The following is a 26,411-nucleotide window of genomic DNA, read 5'->3' as shown; positions in this document are numbered from 1 at the left end:
TATTAGGACAGATACATCTACAAAATATACATAACATGTTGTTCCTAATGTAATTCACACATTTCTGAAGTTTTAGCTTGAAAATAAATTACTGCATATAATTAAATTCATATAAATAATTTACCTGAATGAACTGCTGAGATGAACTTGTAAGATCAAACATAGACTTGCTTAGTCCAGGGGAATTGGGAAGTCTGTTGGTCCTTAAGTCACAAACTACAAAGGGACATGAGAAAATTACTTATTTTTATAGTAAAGAAGAAGAAGGACTTCCCTGGAGGCGTAGTGGTTAAGAATCCGCCTGTCAACGCAGGGGACACGAGTTCGAGCCCTGGTCCAGGAGGATCCCACATGCCGCGGAGCAACTAAGCCCACGCGCCATAACTACTGAGCCTGCACTCTAGAGCCCACGAGCCACAACTACTGAGCTTGTGTGCCACAACTACTGAAGCCCACGTGCCTAGAGCCCGTGCTCCGCAACAAAAAGAAGACACCATAATGAGAAGCCCGCACACCACAATGAAGAGGAGCCCCCACTCGCTGCAACTAGAGAAGGCCCACGCACAGCAACGAAGACCCAACACAGCCAAATTATGGTTTCTAAAATAGAAACCATAATTGTTTATAAACAATAAATGAATAAATTTTAAAAAAACACACATTAAAAAAAAGGAGAAACACTTAATTCTACTTAATTACCATGAACTGAATCTCTATAGGAAATATAGCATGAATATTATATGCAAATCTACTTAAGAGACAAAGCCTTCTAATCAAGTTTAAAAATTGCTTTTCAATTATTTTACTTTTGTTTGAAACAGAAACCAACACAAATCAAACAATACATTTTCACATCCACATCAAATATCAAGCAGGAAAAATTCATTCTTTTTGCTTACATGATCCAATTCTTCATCCCAGAAGAATAATCTAAGAGGATGTAAGTCCTCTGTACTAAATGCAATTCAACTATTTAATGAGCACTTATTACAATACTGAATTCCATGTACTGTTATATTTCGAGTCTGTATATGTAGTTTCCTTCCTAAACTATAAGATCATTGAAGAATGGAATTCTGTATAATAATTGTATAGTCTAGCACAGTGATGAAATACATATTTAAATAAGTATTTCTACTTTATTTCTAGTACGTCAGCCTGAATTCAGTGGTTGAGATAGCTATATATTTTTCCTGAATATCAGTGAAAATTTTGTGAATCAGATATGTACAGACAGTCTATAATTGATACAGTCTCAAATATTAAACTAACGAAGACTGGTAATCATTTAGGCATTTTCTATTTTCTTTGTTTACATTTCTAATCTCATCATTAGTTTCTAAATGCATCATTTTCACTGAATAGAGCAGAAAATAAATAGAGCTAGTAAATACTTGTCGTAGAATATGAATGGATAGATGTTATATAAAATATGTGCAAAATCTAAAAATAAAATTTCTTTCAAAAAAGGACAAACAAAATGGAACTTGGAACTACCAATATACATAACTCATTAATCTTTCGTTTTTACATTAGATATAAACCACAGAGAAGTTACGATGTTTATCATATCACTTCTGAAGCCTGCTTTTCTCTTTATTTTTAAATTGCTTTTCATAAAATGAATCATTTCTTACAGAATTTAGATTTAATTTGATTTCTACATTTGTTAAAGAGGAAAAATTTTTTTCATACCTGATCCATATCGTTTCGTTGTTTCTGAACGAGGAAGAAAGCGCCGACTCAAATCCGGTGACACGTGCTGATACATATAGAATGGGTTATATACATCATAGCTGGGTCCATGCTGAGACGAACTGGAAAGTTCTACCTTTCTAGCTCCAAAAGATGCTCTGGCAGATCCTGAAAGCAAGTGTTTCTAAAGTTTTACAACACCCTTTTCTTGGAGTTATTAGCCAACAACTGGTGTACCCAAGGCAAAGGGAAAAAAATGTCTCAAGTAATACTAAATCACATGCATTTGATATCTAAAAAAATGAGCAGATGTTTATTCAGGCCTAACTGTGTGGAGTATTCTCCCAGGTGTCAGTCATGAACCTTGCTCTCAAGACAGTCTGATAAATGTCTGGCATTCCTCTTTGCCCTACAGATAATTCTAAATTTTGTGACAGGCGTTTCCTTTATTTTTCTACTGCAGAAAGAACATCTTTTAAGTAAAAAAGATAATCATTTTTTTTTGGAGATGCACTCTTTTCACAAAGACAGAACATTTATAAAAACTGACCACATGCTGAGATACACTGAGCAAGTCTCAATAAATTTGAAAGGACTGAAATCAGAGTATGTTCTATAACCACAATGCAATAAAGTTAGAAATCAAATAACGAAAAGAAGAATAAAAAATATTTATATGGGGGCTTCCCTGGTGGCACAGTGGTTGAGAGTCCACCTGCCGATGCAGGGGACACGGGTTCGTGCCCCGGTCCGGGAAGATCCCACATGCCGTGCAGCGGCTGGGCCCGTGAGCCATGGCCGCTGAGACTGCGCGTCCGGAGCCTGTGCTCCGCAACGGGAGAGGCCACAACCGTGAGAGGCCCGTGTACCGCAAAAAAAAAAAAAAAAAAAAAAAAGTATATGTAAACATAAAGAACCAAGAAACACCAAAATATAATCCTTAAGAAGAAAAACAAGATTGAAAGATTTGCTCTACTCAGTGTTAAGAATAGAATATTTGAACAATAATAAGATCAATGGAACAGAGTAGAAGGCTCAGAAAGAGAAACCCCTTTTATGGACACTTGATTTATAATCAATGTGGCACTGCATAACAGTGGTAAAGAATGGTCTTTTCATTAAAAGGTGATGAGTTCCCTGGGGGCCTAGTGGTTAGGATTATGGGCTTTCACTGCCATGGCACGGGTTCAATCCCTGGTGGGGGAAGTTCCCACAAGCCACACAGCGCGGCCAAAAAAAAATAATAATAAAAGGTGATAAGAAAATTGGATATTGATGTAGAAAAAAAGAACACTTCAATCCAATAAAACATATTCACAAAATATAAATTCCATGTGGACTGTAGATCTAAATTAAATGTTAAAGGCAAACCAATAAAACTTCTATATTTAATTAAATTTATAAGAAAGTTCTCACGGCCTTAGACCAGGGAAGCACTTCTTAAATGGAACATCGTATTAACCATAAAAACAATTTTAATAAGCCTAACTACATTACAATTGAAAATTCCCATTGGTCAAAAGACTATTTAAAGAGAGTGAAAAAGTAACCACAGAGTGGGAAAAGATATGTGTAACATATATAACTGACAAAGGGCTCATATCCATAATATATGAGGAACTCCCATAAACCAGTAAGAAAAAGACAGGCAAGCCCAAATATAAACTGGCTTGAGACTGAGCAGGTACTTCAGAAGAGAGGCTATCCAAATAGCCAATAAACATGACCTAGTGATCAATCTCATTAGTCATGAGGGAAATGCAAGTTAAAACTCCAATGAGATACCACTCATTCATAATGTTGAATGAAAGAACTCATAACAAAAGAATATATACTGAACATGTAATTTCATTTATATAAAGAACCCATAACAAAAGAGTATATATTGTATATGTAATTTCATTTATATAAAAAACACATAACAAAAGAATATATATTGAATATATAATTTCATTTATATAAAGGTCAGAAAACAGAAAAAAACTAAACCACAACATTTAGGGGTATGTGCTTAGGTGGTCAAAAGTAAAAATAGCAAGAAAGTGATGATTATTACAACTGGGATTCTGATTACTCTAGAGTGACTGAAAAGGGGGAAGATGGAAGCTTTTGTTTTACTAGTAACACTCTATTTGAGTGGTGACCATACACGCACTTTGCTTTGTAGCAAATCACTGGGCTGTAAATTTCTGTTTTGTTCCTTTTTTCTATGTGTATTATCTCTCACAATTTTTAAAGGGTAAAACAATAGATCAAATTCCTTTCAAAGTTAAGACTCACATTAGAAATAATAGACATAAAGTTTTTCAAATGTTTAAATCATCACCATCTTTTAAATCTTTTTATCCCATTTAAAATAGAAACCACAGTAGAAATTAATATTTTCTGAAAAAGCTAAACAATAAAACAGGTGGCTTCACACTGAGTTCAGAAAAGAAAAAGAAAATATGTGGTTATGAAGTGAGATCTTATCCTCACACTCTGGTTCAAATAACTATGTGTACAATCCAAGCCCTGTACAAAGGCAGAGGGATGCCAAGAGGGAGGTATCATGCCAGAGAGCCTTATAAGGAGCCTGTACACCTTATAAGCTAACTCTTAAATTGTTCAGCACATAAACACTGCTACAAAAGTCTGTTTATGGTAATAAGAGTAGCACTGTCAAGAGCAGTAGCACCAAAGAGGACTCTCTATCTTTATAGGCTAGCCCTAAAAATGAATATTCTTACTCCATTTTTCCTTTATAAGTCAGTCAGTAAAGAATTCCAATTTTCCCCTTAAAAAGATATCAGTTTTAAAGTTCAAGAGGCATTTCTCTCAATTTACAGAATCACAGTGCTATAAAACTAAACGTAAAGTAGCACAACTGCTTATACCTCTCAAAAGCCCAATTAAAATTTTCAATATTTATTCAAAATGCATTCTCTTAATGGATAGGTAGATAGATATGGGATGAAGCAAACAGAGTAAAATGTTAATAATACAATCTGTTATCAAAGCAGTAAGCTGCAGCTATAATCAGATCCATCAGCAAGTAAGCAATGCAACTTAACAAATTTAAAATATCTGAAACATAATTTTAGTCATTATTGATAGTGGTCTGCTCTACCTTCTCAAAATCTCCATATCAGCCCATCACTCACACATTCATGTAAACATACAAGATACACATGTTTGATTTCCATAATTAGGCACCAAGAATACTTTCCTGACTCTAATTAAATAAAATAATTTTCTCTCCAATATGCTAAAAATCAGATGGCTTTACCAGATCTTTATTGAGCCTATAATTTAAGTGTAAACCAATTTCTCACTCATTCAACTCAAAAAGTAATCTGTTTTCTAGTGATACAATGAAAAAAAAAAAAAAGACAAAAGAAAAACTATAACATATTGCCAGGTAGGTATTTCTTACTTATCTTCTGATAATGAAAATACATAAAATACCCTACATGTCTAAAAATAGAGAATTTATTAACTAAATTATGGTACATCCATGTGATTTAGTACTATGGGGCCATTAAAAAGCTTCACAATATATGATAAGAATAAAACAGATTACAAGACCATTTATATGGTTTAACCACAATGTTGTTAACAAGTGCGAGAGAAAGAGAAAGATCAATCGATCAGGGTATCCTGTGAGCCAGAACTTTTAAAAACTGTTTTGGAGAGACACTGCTGATATGTGCAAAACAGGGTGGTAGGCCAGGCTTAGGGTTCATCCTTCCTTGCTTAAAAAAAAAATTATCACTGCTACCAGACCCAACTCTCCTGTAGATAACTACAATAAACTCTAAACCAAAACCAAACCAAACAAACAAAATACCCTGAAGGTACTAGAGAGTGAACAAAAGTAGTGAGGATTCTGAACAGCACTTGACTCTGGGACAAAGGGGAATGGCCACCTGTTTTTAACGACTTTTAGCCTGTGGGCAGGACAAAATTGGCACTGTGCAGTGTGGATAAAATTCCGGTAGAAAACCCAGTCTTTCTGGCCTGAAGAACAGAGCGCAGAGTTCAGAGCAACCACAGCTGCTAGAAAGTAAGGTGGGAATCTTGGAAAGGAGAAAACCTCAAGTTCTATGACTAAAAGTCTGCTCAAATATCTGGCTGATCCCTGAACCACACATGTGTGGGACAGACTCCAACTAAGGATAAAAAAACTAAGCTCAGATAGCAGCTGCCACCAAAGACACAGAATCTGCAGCACAGTACAATCAAGTTAATTGCCTGCTGAAGTTAGGGAGGGAGGGAGGAAGGGATGGAAGGAGAAGGGAGGGAGGAAAGGAGGGAGGGAGGAAAGGAAGGAGAGAGGTAGGGAAGGGAGGGAGGGAGTGAAGGAAGGAAAAAAAAAAACCCATCGGAGTAATGTAACAGGTTCCAGAGTCTCCACCACATAACATCCAACATCCAGAACACAATCCAAAATTACTCCACACAAAGAAACAGGAAAATGTGACTCATTCTCAAAAAAAGACAATCCACAGAATCCAAACCTAGATGACCCAGATGTCAGAATAGTAGACAAAGATGTTAAAACTCAAAGACCTAAAAGAAAATAGGTTCACAATAATGGGGGCGGTGGGGGGGAAGAAATCACAGAAAAGAAATAGAAACTATAAACGAAGAACCAAATGTAAATATTACAACTGAAAATACATCTAAAATTAAAAACTCACTGGATGGACTAAACAGCTGAATGGAAATAATGGAGGAAAGAGACAGTGAACTTGAAAATAGGTCATTATTATCCAGCCTTAAGAACAGAAAGGAGAGGCATGCAGATGGCGTCACCGGGAACTTGAGCAGCTGCATGAGGGTATCAGACAATGGCCAAGAACAAACTAAGAGGGCAGAAGTCCAGGAATGTATTCCACATAGCCAGCCAAAAAAGCTTCAAAGGTTGAAACTAAAGCAAAACCAGTTACCACTAATCTTAAGAAGATAAACATTGTGAGTGATGAAAAAGTTAACAGGACTTCCCTGGTGGCGCCGTGGTTAAGAATCCACCTGCCAATGCAGGGGACATGGGTTCGAGCCCTGGTCTGGGAAGATCCCACATGCCGCGAAGAAACTAAGCCTGTGCGCCACAACTACTGAGCCCACGTGCCACAACTATTGAAGCCCGTGCACCTAGAGCCCGTGCTCCGCAACAAAAGAAGCCACCACAGTGAGAGGCCCGCGCACCACTGTGAAGAGTAGCCCCCACTTGCCACAACTAGAGAAAGCCCACGCACTGCAATGAAGACCCAACGTAGCAAAAATTAAAAAATATAAAATGAATAAATAAATCTTTAAAAAGAAAAGAAAAAGTTAACAGAGTGAATAAAGCTTCTGTAGATATACAAAAGAACTTGCAGCTTCTCAAAAGGCCTTTCCCTTGAACCTCTGCAGAAACAGCTGACTCCTCAGCAGTATCATGAAAATGAACCAGTTAATGTTGATGAAGCTACAAGATTAATGGCTCAGTTGTAATACACTGGTGATGCATCAAATTCCCCAAAAAGACCAATAAATTAAATGTCTTATACAAAAAAAAAAATAAGAAGAATAGAGAGGAGCAAAATAGGTGGAAAAAAAAGAAGCCTCACAGACACATAAGACAATATCAAAAGGTCCAACATATGTGTAATTGGTATCCCAGAAGGAGAAGAGAGAAAGGATGGGGCAGGAAAAATATTTAGAGAAATACTGTGGATCTTGATAGGAGTTTGGATTACATTGGTATATCCCTTTGTCAAAGCTCAACAAATACACGCTTAAAATTTGGGCAGTTCATTGTGTTTAAAGTTTATGTCAAAAGAAGAAAACTGTAGACAATTGAACTTTAGTAAATGATATATATGCTTAAGTATTTAGAGGGAAGTGTACTGATGTCTGCAATTTACTGTGAAATGCATTCTCCCCTTACCCCCAAAAGGATTAATAATGGTTAGAGAAATGGATAGATAGGTATGTGATAAAGTATAATAGTAAAATGTCAATGACAGAATCTATGTGGTGGATATACAGGCATTCACCATTAAGTTCTTTCAACTATTCTGTACGTTTGAAATTTTTCAGGGAATAAATCATTGTGAATGACAGTGTTTCAATGAACTAAAATGAAATATTTCTAAAATACAAGAGTTACATGTTGTTCCCTTTTATCTTCCTTAGTTCATTGGCCTCTAAAACATCAGCCAAAATTCAGCCAATGAATCTACCTCATTCAAGTGGCTGTTTAGGCTGGGAAGTGTATCTAGACTGAGAAGTATAATAATAAAGAAAGAAGGGAAGGAAGAAAGAATACTTCATTGCTTCCTTATTTCTCTTTACACTAAATTTTAGAAAATAATAAGACTATTTCCTGTATTTACTGATCTAAAACAGAATAATTCCTCTATTGTTTTTCTTTCTAGATGTGTGAAGAATAACTGACATATTACAATTATATTACTCCATTAGAAAGGTCAAATCTACACACAAATGTTGATTGTGATCAGATTTCATAATGGACTTCAAAAACACTGTACAGTAAGTTCCTCTACAGAAAGAGCAGAACATATAAAAAATGAAATGTAAAATTTGTACATAAAAGATATTTTATATCTTTACATATGTAAAAGAGCAAAATAACAGCAATAACAGCTTTTAAATGCTGCAGGTTGATTTTTAAATCCTGCCATTTTACTGTTTACCTTCAAGTTCTTCCAAATGTGAAGGCGTTCCTTGCATCCTGGGCTGAATATAAGATAACTTAAACCTGGGCACCACAAACGGTACTTCTTTGCCATCAGATGGTAATTTGGAAAGTAAATAATCCTCAGTACAGCCAACCTGAGGCTTTACAGAAACGGACGTCAACGGAGGTATACAGATAGCAGTATTTTGACTATTTGATACTGCTGCTTTAAAGTCTCTTTCCACAGATACTGCGTAGAAGAGAAGAGAAAAGAGAAAAAAATCACAAATATGTATGTAGATTTATATATAATAATCTAAACCTAACATGCTTTGGTACTTATTTAATCATTTTAAAGGAAACTGCTGATACACAAACTACTCATGGGTCCTATCAAGCACTCTGGAATCTACATTAATTCTGTCTAGCCACTATTTGAGAAGTTAATATACTACTGCCAAAGTATATTAACTTATCATAATGGTAAAAGCAGTTTTTAAAGAGTCTCATTTCCACAAAAGAGCTCATAGATGGAAAACAAGTTTATACTGTAGTTAATTCCACAGTGCATTCAAATAATAATCTAGTCATTTAAATAAAAATACTGTCAACAAAACAATTCTTGTTGTCAATACTAGCGGTTAATTTCAGTCTTAAATACCAAAAGTTACTTTGAAAAGAAGCTAAAGGTCTCGAAGTCTTTACCAAAATCTTTACCAAACCACAAAATAAAATGTACTTTGACCCTAGAATAATATCGACTCTCCCTGTACTAGCTTCTATGACCTATTTTGTCCATTATCTTGAGAGATACTTGATTCCTAAGCTGTGTGACTTAGGATGGGGAGGTAAGGGACACCTAGAGCTAATCTTCATGTACAGTTAGTACCGTCTATAGACTGAATGGAAGTACAATTACTATTGTGTTGGAATTTATGAAATGCTTTATTGCAAAAAAGAAGCCTTCATACTCAAAAACATACTAAGAAGCTATGCTTTAGACAAAGAAATATAAGAAAGAGCCAGAGAAAAATAAAGTTCCAGTCATAACCTTGAAGAGCTGAGGAAACCATGCAATAGAAAGCGAAATCTCCAGGAGTCCTTGATAAATGTGGGTCTTGATAAAGTTACAGGTCTCTTCTCTATTGGTTGTTCATTCATTCATGAAAGGCACTTTTTAATGCATTGTTCGTAAATTGGAAATTCTCTGTATTTAAATTAAAACATTTGCCAGAGTATGTTATCCCCCAAATACTTCCCTACTTTTGCCCATACTATTTCATCCACCTGTAATATTCATGTCTAATCCTCACATTCTCTTACTCCCTGCTTCCCACTCAGCTTGCTAAAATCCTCTTCAGACTTCCATACCACGGATCATCTTCTTTGTGGTGATGTCCTAGAGTGTCTCCTGAGTTGAATTCATCTCTCTCTCCCCTATGCCCCAAGGTACTTTCATACTGAGCTAGTGTGCCTTACATTTATGTTTCTGCCTCCCCCGTGAAGTTAGGAAACATGTCTCATTTACATTTATATCACAAAATGTCACAAATAAAGAAGACATTAAATAAATGTTGAAATCAAAACAAAGCAAAACTCACAGTTGTGCTTTTCTGTTCCACCATAGAAACATCCTCTACAGCAACTCTTTATAAATTCTGTTGCCATTACATTCAATCTCCAATATCCAGCAAAAGATACAAATTTCCAATTTTAATATTAATCTGTTGGTAGAATAGAAAACAAGTTAACATGATCATGCTTAATGTCATTAGATATCATTAAATAAATCACATAATCTGTCTTTCTAAGACATAATGAGGGCTCCAAAGCAAAAATGTTTAGAGCAAAATAGATTTTTGTTCCTTTATGCAATTTTATATAACCTAGGCTCCTTATAAGCTATTAAAATGACATGCTTAAAAATTACTAAATGAACAAATGTTAAATCTGAAAAAAATTCCACTCTCCATTTTCTCTTTCGATTGATATATCTAAATCAATGTCCAAATAAAATTTGCAAGAAAATATGACACTCATAGAAAGTGTGAGAAAATGTTCACTTCCTCCAAATTGATTCTTTTGGTAATCCAAAGGCCCTATAATGAATGAGGGCCAATAAACAAACAACTTCGTATTTTTTGAGTTAGTTTAATACTGAGAATTACACTAACAGAAAAATCTAAAACTCTCTGTCTCTCTCTGTCTCTGGCTCTCTTTCGCACGCGCACGCGCGCGCGCGCGCACACACACACACACACACACACACACACACACACACACCAGCTAACTAAACCACAAATAAGATATAGTGGAAATACAGAGAGTCTGTTTTAAATTTACCAGGAACATAAAATTGTATAAGAAGCCAATTGCCTACCTTGGCTTCAATGACTTTGTTCCAAATGCACTCTTTTCATTTATGCCTACTACCTGTACATTTTTCATGGGAAATTTCAAATGCATACAAAAGAAGATAGAATAGTATAACAAAACACCCACCACCTAAACAATGATCAACTCAAGACAAATCTTAATTCATCTTTATCTCTCTACTAACCCTGTCCTTCAGATTATCTTGAAAAATATTCCAATCATATAATCTCACTCATAAATATTTAAGTAATTATCTCTAAAAGATGTGGCTGAAGGACTCAAGACTTAACTCCAAGGGGTTCTACTGGCTAAACATGGATCAATTTGAGCATCAAAATAAACAGTAACTGTAATGGGTTGTAACATGTCAAGTATTTCTAAAAGGTACTCTCTTTTAACATAACCATAATAACATCATCACATCTAAAAAGTTTAAGATAATCAACTACCCAATGTTCAAATTTCCCCTATGGTGAAATATTTTTTATAGCTGTTTTCTGCAAATCAAGATCAAAATTTGGACTGTTTCCAGTCTTTTGCTGTTAGAAATAGTGACACAGTAACTTTGTACACACATATTTTCAGATATTTCCCAGTATATATCTGTAAGACAGATTCTTAGAGATAAGGACTACTGGGTCAAAAGGTAAATATATGTGTAATTTTGCTTAATACTGCTAAATTTCTCTCTAAAGTTGTACCATTCTGCATTCCCAGTAGCAATGTATGACAGTACCTGTATCTATCACCAAGAGAATATTTGTCAAAATGCTGGACTTTTGCCAATATGATAGGAAAGGAATTATATCTTGTGCTGTTTTAATTTGCACCTCTTATTATAAATCAGGTTGGGCACCTTTTCATATAAAGGCTAATATGTATTTGTCTCTATGAACTCACTGTTCATTATCTCTTGCCCATCTCTCTATAAAGTTATTGGTCCTTTTCTTCCTCAGTTTTAGAGGATTTTCATAAATTTGAGAGATTAATGCAATGTCCATAATGGAAGCGGCAAACATTATTCCAGTTTGTCGTCCTCTTTTCACTTTGGTTTACTAGTGAAATTGATTTACTCTGATGATGGTGTTTTCTGCTATGCAAAAAAGGAGGGGGAGTGTGTATTGTATATACAAATATGCATATATACACATATACATACATATATAAGTGTGTGAATACTGTACATCCTGGTACAGTATGAGAAGTGAATCCAATCCTAGCTTTTCTTAATTGACTATCCCAGTATCACAAACACCACTTATTAAAAATTCCTATTTTTTTCATTGATTTTAGGATGCTGCTTTTATTATAGACTAAATTTCTACATGCCATTGGGTTTTGGTTTTTGGTTTTTAATCAATTCATTCATTTATTTTATTTTTCGCCGTGTTGGGTCTTCGTTGCTGTGCTCGGGCTTTCTCTAGTTGCGGCAATTGGGGGCTACTCTTCGTTGTGGTGCGCATAGTTCTCATTGCAGTGGCTTCTCTTGTTGTGGGGCACAGGCTTTAGGCGCATGAGCTGCAGTAGTTGTGGCGCATGGGCTCAGTAGTTGTGGCGCACAGGCTTAGTTGCTCCGTGGCATGTGGGATCTTCTGGGACCAGGGATCAAACCCCTGTACCCTGCATTGGCAGGCGGATTCTTAATCACTGCACCACCAGGAAAGTCCTGCCACTGGGTTTTGGTTTTATATCTTCTATTCAGTTGATCTGTATTCCTGAACCAATACCACATTTTAAAAGTTATTATGGCTTATAATATGTTTCATTATCTAGCAGGGCTAGCCTCCCATCCTTACTGTTCTTCAATTTCAAAGTTCTTCTAGCTATGCTTGCTTATCTGTTCCTACAGATAAACTTTATAATCTGTCCAGACCTAGAAGGAAAAAAATCTGATGACATTTTTATTGGGATCATGTTACATTTATAAATTATTTTAGAAAAACCTGATATCTTTAGGATGTTGAGTCTTCCTATTCAGAGTATTTGTTCAAGTCAAGTTTATGTTTGTATCTTTAGGAGTTTTTTTTTTACAATTTTCCTCATAAATTTTGAACTTTTCTTGTTTATTGTATGCTTATGAAATTTGTTTGGCTAAATGGTACTTTTTCTTCCATTATACCTTGTAACTGATTTCTGGGTTTTTTTAAATTTTTCAAACGCCCTTTTCAGTCTGTTTAAAGGATGCATTCCCTGACCACCCGGATCATACTAATTTCTCTCATCTTTAAACATCTAGTGAATTAAAAAAAAAAGAAGTTTTACATTTTTCATGACATTTCATGACACCTGTTCTATCTCCCCTACTAGAACAAAAACTTTTCAGAAACAATGTTGTACTCACTTTCTACTTAAAACTCAGAACCTTGTATGATGCTGGGAATTTAGCAGGAACTCAGCAAATATGTAGTTGATAGACAAGGAAACAAAGTATAATAACTAGCTTATATAAAAACTCCTAACATACTCCTCAAACAACATTTCTGACCCCAGTAAGCTTGCAAATACTTAACATTAATCATGAGGGGAATGTGAGAGGACTGGTTAAAAATGATTACTACTTCTGGGGGTAAAGTTTTCAAAGCTGACGGCCTTGAGTCATCCAAAATGAATTGGAGAAGATGGGAGAGGGATGCAGAAAAGGAAACAAGTTTATATAAATAAGAATAAGGGAGCTAGAGTTTGTACAGATTACTGGAGAGTAGAGATGTGTACACAGAGAGAAGCACAGACATCAGTAGAGGGTCCCACTTAAGTATTCAGCAGAGTGTTGATCAGAGAATGCATGCAAGAAAACTACACAAGACTGGGGGAAGACCACCAGAAAAGTTTAAAAGACCATAACAACACTCACCAAGGTCAGTAATAATGCCTGTCCCCACCAACAAAACTGGAAAAACCTCACACAGGATACTGAGGAGAGGACTCAGAGAGTCTTGCCTCAGTGGTGGGGAATAAATAGCCCTAAACTAAAGACTAGTCTGACCTAACAAATCTTAAAATCAAGACTCAAAAGGATCAAACTATTTCTAAGAAACTTGACTATGTCCCAAAGCAAAAAATAATTACAGAAATCTAAAAATATATAGCATGCAAGGTAAAATTTACATTGTCTGGTAGCAGCCAATAAAAAATTACCAGACATTCAAAGAAAGGGAAAAAAATTATGAGGAGAAAAATCAATCTACTGGAACCAACACAGCAATGAAATGAACAGTTAAGGACATCAAAATAGTTATAAGTGATTCTATATGTTCAAAAAGTTAAATAGAAACATGGAAGATACAAAAAGAGATGCAAACCCAACTTCTAAAGATAAAACTATAATGTCTGAGATGGAAAATACACTGGATGGGATTAATAGCAGATTAGATATTGCAAAAGAAACAATAAAGTACAGTAATAAGAGACCCAAAATGAAATACAGAGAGAAAAAAAGAATAAAAACAAAATGAAAAGAGCATCTGTGACCCATGGGACAATTTCAAGCAGCCTAATATACATGTAATTGAAATTCATGAAGATGGGGAGAGGCAGAAAAAAATAATACTAAAATTTTCCAAATATGATACCTACAAAACTCAGGTCTAAGAAACAACAAACACTAAGCTCAAGAAGTATGAAGAAAACCATGCCAAGGCACATCATATTAACATGGCTCAAAACTGGTGATGAAGAGGAAATCTTTAAGGCAGCTGGAAAAAAAAAGACATGTTATATACATAGGAACATAGGTATCATTAGGAACAATACAAGTAAGGAAACAGTGGAGCAAAAATCTTTAAAGTATTGAAAGGAAAAAACAAAAAGCTATCAACATCTAATTTGATACCTAAAGAAAATCTTCCAAAAAAGGAAGTGACAAAAAGTTTTTCGGACATAAAAAATTGAATGAATGCACCACCAGCAGATCCATACTACAAGAAGTGTTCAAGGACATCCTTCAGGTAGAAGAATAATACCAGATGAAATATAAACCCACACACAAAGAATTGAGAGTACCACAGATAAATATGTAAGATTTATTATAAAAGATTATTGATGCTTAGACAAAAATAATAACATGGTGATGTGGGGTTTATAGCACATGTAAAAGTAAAATGCATGACATCAACAGCACAAACGCCAGCAGGGAAGAATATTCTATTGTAAGGTCCTTGTAGAAGATGTGATGTGGTATATGTAACACCATTTGAAGGTAGACTGTGGGAAGTTAAAAATATGTACTATAAACTCTATAGTAACCACTAAAGTAAGAAAACAGAGGTGCAATTAATAAGCCAACAAAGGAGATCAAATGGAATCATACCCCTAAAATACTCAATTGATATAAAAGCATAAAAAGAAGAAAGGGTAAACAAAGAACAGATGGGATGAACAGAAAAAAAGCAAGATTGATTTAAACCTAACCATATCAATAACCACACTAAGTGTGAATGCTCTACATATGCCAATTAAAAGTTAGAGATTGTTAGATTGGATAAAAAAAAGCATGACCCAAGTATATGCTACTTAAACATACTTTAAATATAAAGACACAAATAAGTTAAAAGTAAAAGGATGAATACTCTTCATGAATATAGACACAAAAATCCTCAACAAAATACTAGCAAACTGAATCCAGCAAATTATAAAAAGAATTATATATCATAAACAAGTGAGATTTATCCCAGGATTGCAACATTGGTTTAACATCTGAAAATCAATTCACATAATACATTATATTGTAGAATACGGGACAAAAACTACATGATCATCTCAATAGATACCAAAAAAAGATTTGAAAATCCAACACTCATTCATGATTTTAAAAAGCTGAGCAAACTAGGAATAGAAGAGAATATTCTCAACATAATCAAGAGCATCTATGAAAAATCTACTGCTAACATCATAGTAATTGCTAAATGACTGAATGCTTTCCCTCTCAACCCAGGCAAAAGATAAGGATCCACTCTCACCACTTCTGTTCAACACTGTAATAGATATTCTAGCCAGGGCAACTAGGCTAGAAAGATATAAAAGGCATTCATATTGGAAATGAAGTGTAAAACTCTATTTACAGATCAACATGGCCTTGTAAATAAAGAGAGTCAAAGGAATACACTAAAAACCTACTAGAAGTAATACACAAGTTGAGTACAGTAGCAGGATATAAGATCAATAGTTATGTTTCTATACACTAACAATGAACAGTCTAAAAATGAAATTAAGAAATCCATTCCATTCATAATAACAGGCAAAAAAACCCAAAACAAAAACAAAAAAAAACCCTAACATACCTAGGAATACTTTAACAAAAGAAATGCAAGACTTGTACACTGAAAACTACAAAACATTACTAAAAGATATTAAAGAAGACATCAATAGGGACTTCCCCGGTGGTCCAGTGGTAAAGAATCCACCTGCCAATGCAGGAGATGCAAGTTCGATCCCCAGTCAAATGCAGGTGATGTGGGTTCGATCCCACATGCCACAGGGCCCACACACCACAATTACTGAACTCACACACCTCAACTAGAGAACCCACGTGCTGCAAACTACAGAGCCCACGCACTCTGAACCCACGCGCCACAACTACAGAGCCCACGTGCCCTGGAGCCCACACGCCACAACTAGAGAAAGAAAACCCACACACAACAACTAGAGAGAAGCCCGCGCACTTCAACAAGAAGCCCACACTGCAATGAGAAAGATCCTGCATGCCTCAATGAAGATCCCACGTGCTGCAACTAAGATCCAACAGAGCCAAAAAAATAAAGAAAATTTAAAAAAATAAAATAAAGTCTTCAAAAAAAAAAAAAGGAAACATCAATAAATGAAAAGATGTTCCATGATCATGGATTGTAAGACAAAATATTGTTAAGATGTCAATACTCCCCAAACTGGTCTACAGATTCAACACAATCCATATAAAAATCCCTTCCAGCTCCTTTACAGAAACTGAAAAGGTAATCCTAAAACTCATGGAAATGCAAAAGACACAGAATAGCCAAAACAATCTTGAAAAAGAAGAACAAAGTTGCAAGTCATACTTCCTGACCTGAAAATTTACTATAAAGCTACAGTAATCAAGACTGGTATCAGCATAAGGACAGACATATGCAATGCAATAAAACTGAGAACCCAGAAATAAATCCTTACATGTATGGTCAGTTGATTTTTACAAAGGTGCCAAAAAACTTTAAAGGGAAAAGAATAGTCTTTTCAAACAAGGGGTGCTGGGACAACTGATATCCACATGCAAAAAAAAAAAAAAAAAGAATTTGAACAACTATCTCACACTCTACACAAAAACTAAGTAAAAATTGATCCAAATCTATATGTAAGAGCTAAAACTACAAAATTGCTAGAAGAAAACATAGGAGTAATTCTTCTTGAACTTGGCAATGATTTCTTAGATAAGACACCAAAAGCACAAGCAATGACAGAAAAATTTGAGGGCTTCCCTGGTGGTGCAGTGGTTGAGAATCCGCCTGCCAATGCAGGGGACACAGGTTTGAGCCCTGGTCCGGGAAGATCCCACATGCTGCGGAGCAACTAACTAAGCCCACGAGCCACAACTACTGAGCCCACATGCTGCAACTACTGAAGCCCGTGCACCTAGAGCCCATGCTCTGCAACAAGAGAAGCCACCGCAAGAAGCCCGTGCACAACGAAGAGGATCCTCCGCTCGCTACAACTAGAGAAAGCCCGTGCACAGCAATGAAGACCCAACACAGCCAAAAATAAATAAATAAAATAAAAAAATTTATTAAAAAAAAAAGAAAAAGTTGATATATTAGACTTAATCAAAAGTAAAAATGTTGTGCTTCAAAAGACACCATCGGGCTTCCCTGGTAGCGCAGTGGTTAAGAATCTGCCTGCCAATGCAAGGGACACGGATTCGAGCCCCGGTCTGGGAAGATCCCACATGCCGTGGAGCAACTAAGCCCGCGCACCGCAACAAACAGTAGGCCCCTGTCGCCGAAACTAGAGAAAGCCCGTGTGCAGCAACCAAGACCCAACGCAGCCAAAAAATAAATTAAAATTTATTTTTAAAATTAAAAACAAAAAGTGAAAGACAACTTAGAGTATGGGAGAAAATATGTGCAAATCATACATCCAATAAGGGGCTTATATCCAGAATATAAACAAACTATTACAACTCAATAATAAAAAGAAAATAACACAATTTAAAAAGGATTTGAACAGACACTTCTCCAAGTGGCAAAAAAAGTACATAAAAAGTACATAAAAACATATTCAAAACCATTATTCATTAAGGAAATGCAAATTAAAACTACAATGAGATAATACTACACACTTATGAGAAATGATGAAATTGCAAAGGCTGACCATTCCAAGTGTTTACAAACATGTAGAACAAGTAGAACTCTCATATTCAACTGGTGGGAATATAAAATAGTTTGGTAGTTTAAGTTAAACATACACCTACCCTATGATCCAGACATTTCATTCCTAGGTATTTACTCAAGAAAAAAGAAATCTTATGTCCATTCAAAGACTGGTGCATTAGTGTTCATAGCAACTCTATTTGCAAAAGCCAAAAACCAGAAACTATCAAATGTCCATCAACAGGTGAATAAACAAATTATGCTATACCTGAATAACCAATCTATGATTAGTGTCTTTCCACCTGTACTGGTAGATTTTCCAGTATTAAAAAATTCTCATTCATTATCTCTTTAAATATTGCTTTTGCCCATTCTCTATTTCTTTTCTTTCAGGAACTCCACTTACTAGACTTTCTCACTATAACTTCTCATTCTGATCATTCTAATTTTCATGTATCTTAATCTCTTTTGTATTTTCCATTTCTGTATCTTTGAGCTGTATGCTGAATGATTTATTCTGATCTATATTCCAGTTAATTCATTCTCTCTTGGGGTTTGCCTAACTGCCTTATCTGTGGTTAAACTTAACAAATGAGTTTTGAGTTTTTATTACTGCATTTTTCATTAATAGAAATTACATTCAGTTCCTCTTTTCAACCAGCTTTGTACCTCTGTCACTTTTCAGACTCCTGCTCCCTGCATATATTTTCAAACGTGCCTTTTACTTACTTAAATAGAGCCCATCATGGTTATTTTAATAATAACTAGTAATTACAATACATAAGCCTTTGCAAGTTTTCTTCTAAATGTCTATTGTTTCTGCTGATTCTTGTTCAGGTTGTCTTATTTCCACGTGCACTAGGTTATCTTTGACAAATTATCCATTGACCTCAAAACTTTACTGGTAGGACTTTTTTTAAGCCAAAGATGAAAGCGTACTACTACAGAGAATATTTGCATTTGTTTACTATCATTTTAAATTCATGCCTTGACATATAACCCAATTTAAAAATGAGCAAAGGATGCGAACATTCGCCCCCCCCCAAAAAAATAGACAATTGGCCAATAAAGACACGAAAAAGTGCTCAACAGCATCAGTTATTAGGGAAATACAAATCAAAACCTCAATGAGATACCACTCCACACACAGTAGGATAGCTATAATCAAAAAGACAGACAAAAATAAATGTTGATGAGGATGGAGAAACTAGAACCCTCATACATTGCTGGTAGGAATGAAAACCGGTGTAGCTGCTTTGGAAAACAGTCTGGCAGTTCCTCAAAACAAACACAGAATTACCATATGACCCAGCGATTCCATTTGTAGGTAAATGGAGAATGAAAATATATTTTCTATGAAAATGGAAAATACATTTCCATACAAAAACTTGTATGCAAAAAAAAAAAACTTGTATGCAAATGTTCAGAGCAGCATTATTCGTAATAGCCAAAAAGTGGATATAACCATCAACTAAGGAATGGGAAAGCAAAACATGGTATTAACCATACAATGGAATATTATTCAGCCATTAAAAAGAATGAAGTACTGATTCATGGTAAACATGAATAATCCTTGAAAACATTATGCCAAGTGAAATAAGACACAAAAGACATATTGTATGATTTCATTCATATGAAATGCCCAAAATAAGCAAATCATACAGACAAAAGTAGATTAGAGTTTGCCAGGGGTTGAGGGAAAAAGGGGAAATGGGGAATAACTGTTAATGGGTATAAGGTTTTTTTCTGGGGGTAATAAAAATGTTCTGGAATTAGATAGTGCTGATGGTTGTACAACTTTGTGAACATATGAAAACACACTGAATTATACTCTCAAGGGTGAATTTTATGGCATATGAATTATATCTAAAGAAAAAAAGATTTTTTAAAATTCACATCTTGAAATTTTTTTAGACCACCAAGGTGATGTGTACTTCCCTCATGATCTGGTAGTTACGACTGCCCAAGGACAGGTTTTTTTCCCTTCTGCTTTACTTGGCCTCAAGACAATTTTCCTTGCAGATCCTTGAAGGAGGTTGAGTTTTCATCCTTTCCATGACATCGAAGACCTTTGGGATCCCAGAATTATGGGCAGAAAGTCTCTTGTTAGCTAACCTTGAATGAGCCCTGGGCTGACTTCTAATTATACCTCCAGTCCTACAAATCTACCAAATTCTTATTCAAATCCAATCAAGTTCCCTCAGTTTAGCAAATACCCTCAAAGCAAATAAGACTTAAGGGCTCCTACAGTCTCTCAGATTTTCATCTTTCTCTTAGATTTTGACACATTAAATCCTAAGTACCTTAAAAAATTTTTTAAATACAGCTATTCTTTTTCTAAATACAGCTATATTCAGTGTGAAGGTTTTTCCAAATGTCTTAACTATATTCCAAACGTACAAATCCAATATTTACTTTTCAAGTTGAAGTTAACTCTAGTGAGTTAGGACAGGATTTGCAAAAACTAAAGACAGCCTAATATAATCCACAATAAAGTAGCTTTAGAAGTACTTGTGACCTCGGATGAATACAGTAGATATTTAAGACTTAGATAACATACTCCTGTATACTAAGATGAAAAGTTTACTTTAGAAAAAAATTAAACTTTAATTTGAGTTTTAAAAGAAGCATGGGTGGGTGACCTGCCTCTTAGGTATGGAGGCTCTTTTACAACTAAAGTAAAAGTAAGATTGCAGCAAGGATACACAAAGAGACCAAAGAAAGAACAGCCCAGAAACATATGAACATATGTATGAAAACTTGACATATGATACTTAGAGATTACTGAGAGGAAAAACAGAATATTCAATAAACTATGCTGAGAAAAACTGACAACCTATATGGAAAAAAAAATGAAACTGGATCCCCACTTCACACCACACAAAAATCAATTTCACATGGACTAAGGACACAAATATGAAAGGCAACATTTTAAAGCTTTTAGAAGAAAATATCAGACTGTATCTTTATGACCTCAGGGAAGGGAAAGATTTGTTAAACTAGATATCAAAAGACCAAACCATAAGGAAAAGGCTGACATATTCAACTACATTAAACTACAGAATGGGTCTATCAAAAACCACCGTAAAGAAAGTGAACGACAAGCTACTTACTGGGAAAAAGATATTTGTCACATGCATAATTGACAAGGGATTAGCAACCAGAAATAAATAAATTAAATTATATATATATATTCTAGAAATCAATTTCAAAAAGACAAAAACATTAAGAACGGGCAAAAAACATAAACAGCCATCCCACTGAATAGGAACTATGAAAGGTTCAACATCATCAGTAATTAAAGAAATGTAAATTAAACCCTACCATTTCTCATCTACCAGATTGTTGAAAAGAAAAAATTCAGATAATTACAAATGTACAAATGTCTCAAATGTTGTTGAGAAAGGGAACAAAGTGAACACTTAATATGCTGCTTGTGAGAGTATAAACTGGTACAACCACTTTACAAAGCAATTCAGCGTTATCTAGCAAAACTGAAGATCCACAACTCTACTCCTAGGCAAAAAACATAGGAAATTCTTGCAAATGGACACAGAGAAACACATATTGGACAGTAATAACAAAACAGCTTTCAATAGCAAAAAGTAAAATTAAATTTAAAAAAAGAAGACTGAAAACACCCTAAATGTCCATTAACAGGAGGATGGATAAACAGCTGTAAATTCATATAACAGAATAGCAAAAAAAGCAAATGAACTATAACACAGCAACACAGATGAATCTCATAAATATAATTTGTGCACCCAAAAAGCCATGGAATAAACAAAACTAAACACTACATTACTTATGAATACCTATGTATGTAGTAAAACTCTACAGAAAATCAAGGAACATGGAAAGAGAAAGACAGAATCAGGGAGAAAGATACAATTAGGGCTTCAAAAATATTATGTATTATTTCTAACGCATAATATAGGTACCGGGCATTTATTTTATTTGTATTCTCTAAATCTGTAGATGTGTCAAAAGTACTATTCTGCACATATGAATTTTTCACTTAAAAATTAAGCAAACACAGTAACAACCTAAATGGGAAAAGAATTTGAATAAGAATAGATACATGTATAACTGAATCACTCTGAAACTATCACAATATTGTTAATCAACTATACTCTAATATAAAATAAAAAGTTAAAAAAATAAATTTAAAAAAATTAAAAATTAAGCAAATACATGTCGTGGTAGAAAATATGAAAAATATATAAAAACTATATGAAGAAAATTAAAATTATCAATAACCCCATCATCCTGAGATAACTATAATATTTAAAAGAAATAAATATACTTAAATGGTATGTCTTCTTCTACTCTGTATTTTGTTTTAGTTTGGTTTTGGTTTTGGCCTCAGCCGTGCAGCATCTTAGTTCCCAGACCAGAGATCGAACCCATGCCCCTTGTAGTGGAAGCATGGAGTCCTAACCACTGGACCACCAGGGAATTCACATTTTACTCTCTATTTTTATTTACTTTTTTTTTTACAGCTTTATTGAGGTACTGACTTACAGTGAATTGCTCATATTTAAAATGTACAATTACATGAGTCAGACATATGTATACAGTGGTGAAAGCATCTTCACAATCAAGAAAACTAATATACCAATGAATACATCCACCATCCCTAAAAGTTTCGTCATACCCCCTTTGAATCCATCCCCCTTTTCTTTCCCTTGCCACTCCCCCCGCCTCAGGTAACCACTTATCTGTCTTCTGTTACTTTAGTTTGCAGTTTCTAGAATTTTTTCAGGTATAGTCTGGGCATACTTTATTCATATGTTTCACTTTAGTACATACTGCCACCAATTTACACTTTTACCAGCAGAGTACAAGAGTTCCAGTTGTTCCACATCCTTATCAACACTTGATTGTTTGCTTTTCCATTTTTAGCCATTCTTTTCATATCCTAAGGAACACACACATAAAACTACTGCCTGAACAACAACAAAAATTAAGCTCTCAATGAAGACTGGAGTGAAACTCATAAAGAAATTTTCATCTAAGAGCATTTTCTTTTAAATGCATAATAATAACTGAAGCAAAGGCCCTAACTGATGTATGCCTCATGAATTCTGATTTAGCCAAAATGTGTGATACCTACATAAGATTTTTAGAAGAGTCATTGAGATACACACTAGAAAAATCACATGACAAAAGTAAGCTGGAAGTATCTAAGTACTGGAACTCAGGAGAAATACAATCCAACAGTTTGTTAACATGTGACTTTGACACTGATAAAATCACCTGAACCCAAAGGACCAAAATACCACTAAAATAGTGTTCATAATTTGAATTGGGGAGATTAAACACTTATAGTTCTAGTCAATATGTGCAGCAACTTGCTGTCAGCTTCCCATGCTGGGTGATGCACTTTAACATAAAAGTATTCTATTGGCCTTATATTCTTTCCAATCTGACTATAAACTCCCCTATCACTCTACCACCCTATCACTCCTCCTTCAAATCTTTGTGTCTCAAAATAAGGATTCTACACTATCTTTATTTCTTCATCCTCTATTTACTCCTCAAAGTCCTTCAAATTTGGCTTCCATCCTTATCATTTTACTTAAATTATGTTTGTTGAACTCAATGACATACTCCTAACTACCAAAACCAATAGGCACTTTATCAGCCCCAATCTTCCTTATTCCTGTGACTCATTTGACCCTAAAATAGATTTCTATCCTTATGAAAACTCTTCCGTCTCCCGGTTTCTAGGACACCACTGTCTGTTAGTTTGCTTCCTTCTTCCCTGAATGTTTGTTCCGCCTTGGTCTCCTTGGCTATCTCTACCCGTCCCTTAAGTCCTGGTGTTTTCCATCCTTGGTGTTCCTCTCTTCTTACTCTACTTACTGGAAAGTTTTCTTCCACTCTCACAAGATGAACTATCACAAATCCACGGGTGGTTCCAACATTCACAACTCTGATCCTGACTTCAGAAAATCCCGCTATCAACATATCTAACTGCCAACCAGGCAGCTCAGCCAGAGGCCCTACAAGAATCACAAACTCATTCTTTCTCAACCTGAATTAGCCCCTCAATTTGTTAGTTTTTATTTGTGAATACACAATTATAACTCAAGTGGAGCCAATAAAATACAAGAGGAACTTAAAATTGTTCCTTCTTCAAGGGTTAAAAAAAAAAAAGCAAATTTTTATGAAGGCTTTTTCCTCCAGTTATGAAGACACTCAAAGTCATTAGCAAAAACTATAAAATACAAAATGTATGATAAAAACCCAAATCTCCTCGAATCCCAGCTCTCAAAGGCAAGCAATATAAATCTCTCCTTCCAGAAAGAGCAATTTTTAGCCATGATAAAGTTCCATATCGAAATATTAAATTGGTAAGTAGGCGGTGGTGCTATTAACATTTCCAGGCTATTTATATCAATCAGGGGAAACACCTCTAATAACTGCCTACCTGGAGTGAGAATCAGTATATTTTAAATACGAAAGCAATCCTTTTACATGCTGTATTTTAAGCACTCTAAAGGAATCAATGTTTTTGGCTTGGCATCTATCTTGCCTATACCTGCACGTCCACCTGTGTGCGACATACCCACGATTCATGCACAGTACTTCCTTGATTTAAAGAAAACCATAGTAAAGAAAGAAGAAGTAAAAAGAAATTGGAGGAGATAGATATAAACCAAATCTAAAAACCTAGCTGGGTAGATGAATTCATGTTTTGCAAAAACCAAAACAAAGTGATGTTTACCACCCCTTAGCCGCTTCAAAAAGTTTCAGAAACTTCACAGATAAAAACCATCCGCTAACCGGTTCTCATCAGACTCTCCAAGCAAAGGAAATGCGTTCGCTTTCCTCTTAACCCAGAGGCCAGAGCCCACCTGGGTCCGGCGGTCGCAAGCGCGCGCTCACGGCGGGGAGCACGACGCGCGGCCGGCCCCGCCGGGGCTGGGGTCTCCCCTCCGTCCGGCCCGCGGGTCCCAACGAGCGGACCGGTGAACCCAGCGGACCTACAGCCCACCGTGCTCCCACAGAGCGAGTCCCTGTCCTGCCGGCCTCGGATATCGCGGCTGTCGAGGGGCCCCAAACCGCCCTCAGGCCTCCGGAGAGCAGGCGTCGCTAAGGAGACTCGGCCCCGCGAGGCTGGGGGCGACGAGGCTACGGCCGTCCACGAGTCCCACCGGGAGGGCAGGCAAGCGGCCGCTCGAGGCCCGCGCCACGCTGCTCGCCCGGGGAAGCATCCGCGACCCTACACCTGAGCCCCCCCACCCCCGGCTCTCTCCCGCGCCGTGTCCCCGGGGTCTCCACGCGCCGCTCTCGGGGAGCCGCCGCCTCACACAGCGCTGAGGCGGCCAGTTACCTGCTCGAGGCAGTGAGCGTTCTGGCGTTGCCGCCCGCGGGAACCGCGATCCGGTCACCTCGCGCGGCCGCGCCCCGAGGCCCCGCCCCCTCCCCAGGTTTCCCCCCCGCCCCCCCAGGTCCGCTCCGCCAGATCTGCCCCGCCCTCCCCAGGTCCGCCCCGCCCGTCGGGAGGCGCAAGCCGAGGGGCGGGAGGGGGAAGGGCCGCCCGTCAGTGTACCTGAGCGCCAGGCGCCTGCGCCCTCGGCTTCTCGTCTCTCCCAGCCGCAATTCTCGGGTGCTCCCTCTGGAAAGGAATAAAATGAAGCCAGGCAGAGTTTGGAGTGTGTTGAGCAATCATACGGGATTAGACGGGAGATAAAAGATAGGGGTATAGTGGGAAAGCAAGTGACCTGATGAACCTCCTTGAACAGGGAAGGAAGGAGCAGTTTCTCTTGCCAGAAGATATTTCTGCACGCAGAGAAACTTCTTGGAAGCAGAGAAACTTTTCTTAGTTGTGTTACTGGTCTTTAGGGTTTACATCCTAATTATAAAGTCTTTGAGAATCAGCTCGCAACTCTTCACTTCTGTGACTTTACATTTCCTATTGCTTTGCTAGCAGCGGTACGTTGGAAGGAATCCCAAAGGTATCCACTACCTGCCCCACCCCCATTCTATGCTGGAATCCCCTCTGGCACCCTGGCAAGGAGTTGACTGGCCCTTTTTTGCCTTCCTTGCTGGAAATCTCAACACTGTACTTGGAAAGCTGTTGAGTGAATTCCTAGGTTATCTGTTGATGAATGGCTAAGCTTTGGAGAGGCTGCTGGATTGTAAATTGAAGGTGATAACTTTCTTCCTGGAGAGTAGTCTTTCCCAAAATGGGTTCTGTTAATCTCCAGGCCCTAGATGCTGGAGTGGGGGTTGGGATGGTTGTGGGGTGGAGAGGAGGCCTAGATCCTGAGAACAAATTAATCTGGGGAAAGAGGCACAATAGAGTTACTCCTTGAGTTGACAAGGCATTC

At 36.5% G+C, this 26,411-nt stretch overlaps 1 protein-coding gene across 3 annotated transcripts in view; it reads right to left on the bottom strand.

Moving 5' to 3' along the window:
• Window positions 1-25,497, bottom strand: part of TC2N (tandem C2 domains, nuclear) — a 45,573-nt gene extending 20,076 nt beyond the window's left edge. For all 3 annotated transcript variants that reach the window (XM_004311529.4, XM_019918983.3, XM_019918989.3), the window contains exons 1-5: window positions 25,412-25,497; window positions 9,964-10,086; window positions 8,379-8,612; window positions 1,696-1,863; window positions 125-216 (exon numbers count right to left, since the gene is read on the bottom strand). In XM_004311529.4, the coding sequence (XP_004311577.2) occupies window positions 125-216; window positions 1,696-1,863; window positions 8,379-8,612; window positions 9,964-10,030 (561 nt within the window). In that variant the 5' untranslated portion in view covers window positions 10,031-10,086; window positions 25,412-25,497. The remainder of the gene's footprint in view (window positions 1-124; window positions 217-1,695; window positions 1,864-8,378; window positions 8,613-9,963; window positions 10,087-25,411) is intronic.
• Window positions 25,498-26,411: the final 914 nt, after the last annotated feature.

This window comes from Tursiops truncatus, chromosome 2 (assembly GCF_011762595.2).
Source record: "Tursiops truncatus isolate mTurTru1 chromosome 2, mTurTru1.mat.Y, whole genome shotgun sequence".
NCBI lineage: Eukaryota > Metazoa > Chordata > Mammalia > Artiodactyla > Delphinidae > Tursiops > Tursiops truncatus.
The sequence above is the reverse complement of the archived record's forward strand: the minus strand, read 5'-3'. Positions and strand labels throughout refer to the sequence as shown.